We start from the raw sequence: 7,112 nt of genomic DNA, 5'->3' as shown, positions 1-7,112 counted from the left end.
GACTTTGTTTCTTCAGTAGAACACAAACGAAGATTTTTGAGGTCTTAAGACACGAAACGATCGGTCTGTGCAAGAAACTGAACAGTATTTATATAAATTTTTACCTCTGATTCACCGCAATGTCTGAGCGTGTTCACAATATCCGCGTGATGCGTGTACGTGCTCTGGCGTAGTAGACATAGATATATATAAGTAGATGCCTCGTTAGTGACTGTTTCTATGGGCCGCGATACGTTCCAAAATGGCAGACACGTCAACGTATCTGGAGCGGTCGAATAGGGCATCTATATATATCTATGATAGTAGACACATGTGCGGAAGTGATCTGTCACGCGTATACATCACTCATTAGTGCAGTGCAGAGAAATTGCGGACGTGTTCACTGGCACTGCAATGATCTAAAGATATTTAGAAATACTGGTCATCACAATGGAAGACGATTTTGATATATCATCAGACAACATGGAATTTTTTGCCCAACCTTATTTATTAGACGTCACGCGCCGGATGTTGTGAACGCGCTCAGGACAGTTGGACATTGCAGTGGATCAGAGGTAAAAAAGGATATAAATACTATAAGACTGATAGACTGCAACGGTTTGAGTCAAAAATCTTCGTTTGTGTTCTACTGAAGAAACAAAGTCACCTACATCTTGGATGCCCTGGGGGTAAGCAGATAAACATCAAATTTTCATTTTTGGGCGAACTATCCCTTTAAATTTATGAAACTTACATGATCATTAGAAATGTTGTAAAAATAAAAATAAAGATATTACACACACACACACACGCGTATGTATATATGTATATATAACAAAGATAAAGCACAAAGCAAAAATACTAACTAGCATAATTACAAAAACATACCAAAATTAAAAGACTGAAAATATTACAAAAGCTCATTCCAAATATTAATATATTAATAAAGATTCTTCAAAATATATTTTTCTTTATCTTCAATTTACATTTTTTTGGTGAACTATCCCTTTAAGTCAAACATCACTGTTACTTAGGGCCACGAGTTTCAACAAACTCATAACCGTAATATTAAACTTTGCCACAAGCTCAAAACCATTTATGCCCCCCCCCAAAAAAAGATAGTTTAAGATCAGACTTACTGTTTTCAACTAGCAGACCAAATTTAAAACAAAAATTACTATAAATTACATCCACTGAGGAACCCGGGCCATATCTAGAGAGACCAGAATATCATAAAGATTTGTAGTGGGCTCTTTAGACCAGTAAGTAACCACTTACTTGCAAGCCTCTAACAACCATCCAGAACACCCTAGCAAACACAAAAATTTAAAAAAATGTGCACAACACCTTGGCATACACAAAAGGTCCCAAAAGGACCATAGTGCTATGGTATTCTCAGAACATTGGAGTACCATGCAAATATCATGGTATGTTCATTATCTGATATCATTACTGTAGTATGTTACTGCCACAGTGCTGTTTTGCCCTGGAAACCACCCACAACGCAATAGCATCTTGCCAGTGATTCTGCACCGGCAAGAACCACTCACATTTTTCCAGCAAATGTAGAAATCTGAGTTCATTTTGTAATGCTGTGCCTCAGCGCTGTCCGGTAAGTAATCACATCAACAGATATATTACACCCCCGTCAGCACAGATGCATGTGATTTATTTTATTCCTAGATTAATTGCATTAACTGAATTTATCTTTAAGTGCCCGCAGATACACATCACTCTCAGCTGAGCGGATGGCAAAGTTGATTGGTCTTGCTTCCGCAGGCTGTACCAGCTCCATATGCGGGTGTTGTGCTCTAATTTGTTCATGTGCTGGGTTTCCGTTCCTCAAATTAGACACCTTGATTGCGATTGTTCAGCATCTGCCATAAAACTTCACAAGCTAACAAACAGCTTTATAATGAGGTCTTGTTAATTTTTACCAAATGTCATTTTTACTCTCTAAAAAACATGAGAAATGAAACAAAAGGCTTTTGTAGGATACATACTGTATTTTCATTCAATGGAAAGATATTGGTTTACTATACAATTTATCCAGGAAAACACAGTAAGCACCCTAAATAAGCGTCCAATCTGTGTTAGACTTTGGCCCAGGTCTCTCTGAGCACAAGAAAGTACAGACTGTAACTCTCATCTTGGCTGATATAGTTGTGTGGGGCAGCCATTGTTAGAGAGGCAAACAATTTATGGGCATTCAGCAACAATTCATGGCCCACCCGTCAGATCGATGAACGATCCCCCTCCTACGCACCGTGCTGTGCCCAGTCCGGAGATGCTGAAACACCACAATCTGATTATCTAAGACAATTTAGGTTCAGCACGAACACAAAATCTTGCATGTCAGATATTTAAAAAAGCCAAAAAAGCCAGAAAGTCATGATATACCATCTAATTCTTAAAAATAAATGTTCCAAAAGAAGGGTTTTGCAGCAGTGCCATAGAAGAACCATTTTGGGTTCTTAAAATAACCTTTTTTTTTAGTGTAAAGAACATTTTAATAATCTGAAGAACTTTTTTTGTACTCTATAGAACATTATGAGCAGTGGAACCTTTCGTGATGTTAGACGTTAAAGGTTCTTCATGGAACCCTCAATGCCATTAAAGAACCTTTATTTTTGAGAGCGCATTGGAGCAGTAACAAAAACAATAGCTACTCTACAGCAATATTGTGTCTGAACAAATAGCATCTTGTCATACATGTTGTTATTTAAACCTGTTTCCAAGATCTCACTAACAAAAAGTACCATGATTTAACCATGATTTTTGGACATGCACCATGGTAATATTATTGTTTTATGTGTATTATGGATATACCATGTAAATATCAAGGTACATGAATATGAAGTAACAAGAGTCACACTTCTCAGATTGTTTTTATAAAATATGCATAAATAAGTCAAATGCATTTGCCTAAAATCTGCCTAATATCTTAAAAGCATTAATTTGCACAAAAGAGATAGAAATAAAAATAAAAACTCATTTCTAGGCTTAAGCAAGTGGTTTATGCATCTTGTCCTAGATTGCTTGCCAAACAAAGTGCACTATGAAGTTCTGCTGATTTAATGATACTGCCAAATGTTTCAGACTCTGTGTCCTGGAAACACTTTGTACTTTGAGGATGTCCTTTCCTATTACACTTATTGCCTGGTGACAAATGACTAGATGACAATGTAAACACCACTCAGGTTTAGACTAATGACACCTGTCTTAGACTAATGAGACTTTTTTCTAATGATGTAACATTTCCCATGAGTCTCGTAGAAATATTTAAACAGACTGCAAACATCTGACTCGTATACAGGAATTCATAATGATGACCAATAATTGCCCTGCTTGAGAAAGAAGAGAATTTGTGTTAAATCCAGCTATCCTAAATATCCAGATCCCTAACCAAATATAGAGAATAGCAAAAGCCTATAGTGTATATGAGCAAAATACTATGTAGTAAAATATAATATCATAAAATATTTCTGCAGAATTAGATTCAATTTAAAGAGTTTATGTTTTCCTAATTTTAATATAGCACTTTGCATTAAAAAATACAAATTGGTGTTCCATTGTCCCAAATTAGAGACATCTAAACTGAACTCAATTTTAATGTTAACTACATTGGTCCAGATCAACCCTGTTACCAAAAACAATTTTATAAAAAAGATATGCAAATTAATATTTCTTTAACATTTCAAATTTAAATAAGTATCAAATAGCTTAAAAAACATAGCTTACCATGACAGCAAGTGACAGCAAACTTTTGGCTAAATCATCTCACTTGGCGGAAGGAGGGACTTTGTAGAAAACGAAGCGTTTGAGAGAGGCGGGGCATAGAGGACCTACAATAATGTACAGTATTTGAAAAATAATGTGTTTTTTGAACATTAAAGCATGTCAACATATTCTGTTACACCAAATACACAAAATAATGATCTTTAAAAAAGCATCATATGACCCCTTTAATCCACAAATATGGAACAAATTAGTAGCTCACTTTTAAAAGCAACAAAGGCACAAATCCCTCTGAAAATAGGGAGTACATTTAAATATGTTATATTCTTGTCTTGTTAATTTTTACACAACTTTGTATTGCTGACTGTATATGGCAAGCTCAATCCAAGGGAAAGGGTCAATAAACTAACATTATAGCCGTACCATCAATACCTATAAACTAACATTTCCAAAGTAGATGGCCACTGTGACAGCTACATGTAGACTAAATCATCTCAGTTGATTAAATAACTTCCAAGAATATGGCACAAATTGGTGTCTGAATAAACACCAATCCCATATTCTTTGGAGTGACAACTGTTAGAGATGGGTAGGCTACTAATATCAATATCAATTTTACACACATTTTAGTGTTGACTATCTCAAGCTCAACCCTGTTACCAAATAAATATTAATAACACGCTCTTTTTTTCTAAAAACTAATATTTATAGGAAACACAGGCTAAGTTAATTAATAACTATAACCAACATTTGGTCTCATACCCGTCGGCCACTACAGCGTTATATCTTAAATTAGGCGAAATCTGCAACCCTGTTACATATTGTGATATGGGGCTATTTTGTTGGAGGTCCAAGCAGTGAATATCGTCTTCAACAAGCGTTTGAAAAGGTTAGGCACATAGGCTACTGCTGCACTTCCACTTACCGTCCCAATTCAGACTCCAGCTCATAGAAGTCCGCCAGCGTCTCTTTCTTGGATCCGTCGATCCAGTATTCAGCAGCGGCTCTAGAGGCGGGCATTGTCACTTTCAGCATCTCCAGCGCTTCAGTTCACTGTCAGCGGAGCGAAACAACATCACCAAATGACATGGAAGAAAACGGGACACACAGTCTGGAGAGGCAAACAACAAACATCTTTGTGGAAAGAGTTTCGCATTACCTGTAATCTGTGTTGGGTGGCGTGTATGTGTAGCGTCAGTCGATCGCGGTTGTCATGTCGCTCTCTGAACGGACTGAGCGCGCGGCTTCCACTGGGTCTTACTGTCGCCTATGTAGGGCGCTGATTTTCTGTCTGTGTCATTTACCTGGATTCAGTGAACGTCACATATTAGCCTACATAACAATACTCCGGTATATTTTTGCCAGCTGCATCACTGCTAGATATCATTATGGCAAATGATAGATATATTTCAAGACATAGCTAGATTTCATCCATTTCCTTCATTAATGAAAGACACCATACTGTCAATAACACATTACTGACACACTGTAAAACAACTAGCTGGGTCAATCTAAGTCTGTCATGAAATTCGGGTCATATTTCGGCCAAAAATCGGGATTCGAGGATTTGATCTCCCTTATTAAGGCTTTAATCCAACAAAGGTAGGCCTAGTAAAAACCAATTGTTATTGAAATGTAGGCTACATGTATTCTTTCTTTCTTTCGTTGTGCATTTTGAAACGTTTGCAGGTGCAGGAACTATAACCAGGAACTACAAAACAGGGCGCTAAATAGGCCTACAGATAGGCTATGTATGTGTGTGTGTGTGTAGACCTATATATATATATATATATATATATATATATATAATGTGTGTGTGTGTGTGTGTGTGTGCATGTTTATTTGGTTTATGAGGACATAAATTTGTATAATGACATGGGTATGACAATCAGAAGGAGATTTATTAGGACATTTTCAGTGTCCCCGTGATTCAAAAGGCTTATACATCATTCAGAATGAGTTTTTTTGAAAATCTAAAAATGCACAAAGTTTCCTGTGATGGGTAGGTTTAGGTGTAGGGTTGATTCCAAAATCAGAAATCAGATTCCAAAAATTAAATACTCGTAATTTGAATTAAAATACACGTACTCCGACTACAATTAGGTAATAAAATCTACTATTTAAATGTGGGTCAAAATGTATATTGTATTAATATTTGTTGTTCCTTTTATTTTCTATTTATCTATCTATCTATATCTATTTTTAAGAAGCCTGTATAACATATTTATATCTATTTTAGTAGATTATATCAAAGTACCATGGCTTTACTATCTGATACCAAGTACTTTTTGAAAGTGCTGTTTGAAGTTGTTCTGAAACACCAGACTGTTTTATTGAAATGTTTACCCCAGAGTCAGACCTCTGATGCACGTACTTTAGGATGACATCAATTCCCTTACCAGGTTTGACTTAATGTGCATTGAGGATCTTTTTCTTTAATTTTTCAAATATGCCACTTTCAATGACAATTTCAATGTGCTAAGAGGAAGAAATCACCCACACTGAGTCCAGATCTGTACTGGCCTGTATGACTGGTCATCCTTTAAAGCTCAAGCAGTGCAGGAGTGTTCTGGGCTCCCACACAGAGAGACCCATCTGTTCAGTATCTGCTCAACGCAAAACAACCACAATCCCAGCTAACCACCAGCATCCCTCTTATCTCACATTCACTTCCTTGATGCTCAAAAAATAAGAACTGGGAGGTGATGTAGGATCATTTTTTGCATTTGTATGCAAAATAACAGAGGTGTACATATATATATATATATATATATACACACACATATATATATGTGTGTGTGTTCCAAATTATTATGCAAGTGGCATAGAAAATGTGTTTCAACAGCCACTGTGCAGGTTTCGCTTTGTGAGGTTTGGTTAGCAGTGACTGAAACGCAGCTTTACGAACAACTGCCAGTCTGCATGGAGAGGATCTTGAGACTCCAGTAGCTTTAAACACCTGTTTGCTGCTCAGCAGTGGCTTTTTTTTACAGCTGCCATTACAATACAATTCATTTGTTTGACAGAAACAATCCTTAATAAATCTTTATCTGACCAAGATCTTCTGTGCTCTAAGTCACTCACAAATCTTTTGATAGTTCAATAAATTCTATTTGCTTTTTGCAAAATATTGTTTGTTTTGATGCCTTTTGCAAGGCATTGCATTGTTTCATACTTTTTATCTTCAGATAAAAGATCTTTCTTCCTCACCATAATCGCACAAGAACGTCTCAGGTTACTTATGTAACCATGGTTCCCTGAGTAGGGAACGAGACACTGCGTCCTCTAGGGGTCGCTATGGGGAACGCCTCGTCGTGACCCGTGTCTGAAGCATACATTGAAAAAACACCAACTCGTTGGCCGGCGACAGCCATGACGTCACTACCGGTGCGACT

The 7,112-nt window shown here is 36.8% G+C and overlaps 2 protein-coding genes across 2 annotated transcripts in view; both read right to left on the bottom strand.

Annotated features, from left to right (window-relative positions):
- LOC107600594 (calcium/calmodulin-dependent protein kinase type IV-like) overlaps window positions 1–4,951 on the bottom strand; it is a 38,265-nt gene extending 33,314 nt beyond the window's left edge. The window contains exons 1-2 of the mRNA XM_016292527.1: window positions 4,877–4,951; window positions 4,643–4,770 (exon numbers count right to left, since the gene is read on the bottom strand). Coding sequence (XP_016148013.1) covers window positions 4,643–4,752 — 110 coding nt within the window. The 5' untranslated portion in view covers window positions 4,753–4,770; window positions 4,877–4,951. The remainder of the gene's footprint in view (window positions 1–4,642; window positions 4,771–4,876) is intronic.
- Window positions 4,929–7,112, bottom strand: part of wdr36 (WD repeat domain 36) — a 47,579-nt gene continuing 45,395 nt past the window's right edge. The window contains exon 21 of the mRNA XM_016292526.1: window positions 4,929–5,021. Within this exon, the coding sequence (XP_016148012.1) occupies window positions 4,929–5,021 (93 nt within the window). The remainder of the gene's footprint in view (window positions 5,022–7,112) is intronic.

The sequence above is a fragment of the Sinocyclocheilus grahami genome, unplaced genomic scaffold, assembly GCF_001515645.1.
Source record: "Sinocyclocheilus grahami isolate Dianchi unplaced genomic scaffold, SAMN03320097.WGS_v1.1 scaffold287.1, whole genome shotgun sequence".
Lineage (NCBI taxonomy): Eukaryota > Metazoa > Chordata > Actinopteri > Cypriniformes > Cyprinidae > Sinocyclocheilus > Sinocyclocheilus grahami.
Note: the sequence above shows the minus strand (reverse complement) of the source record. Positions and strands in the feature narration are given on the sequence as shown.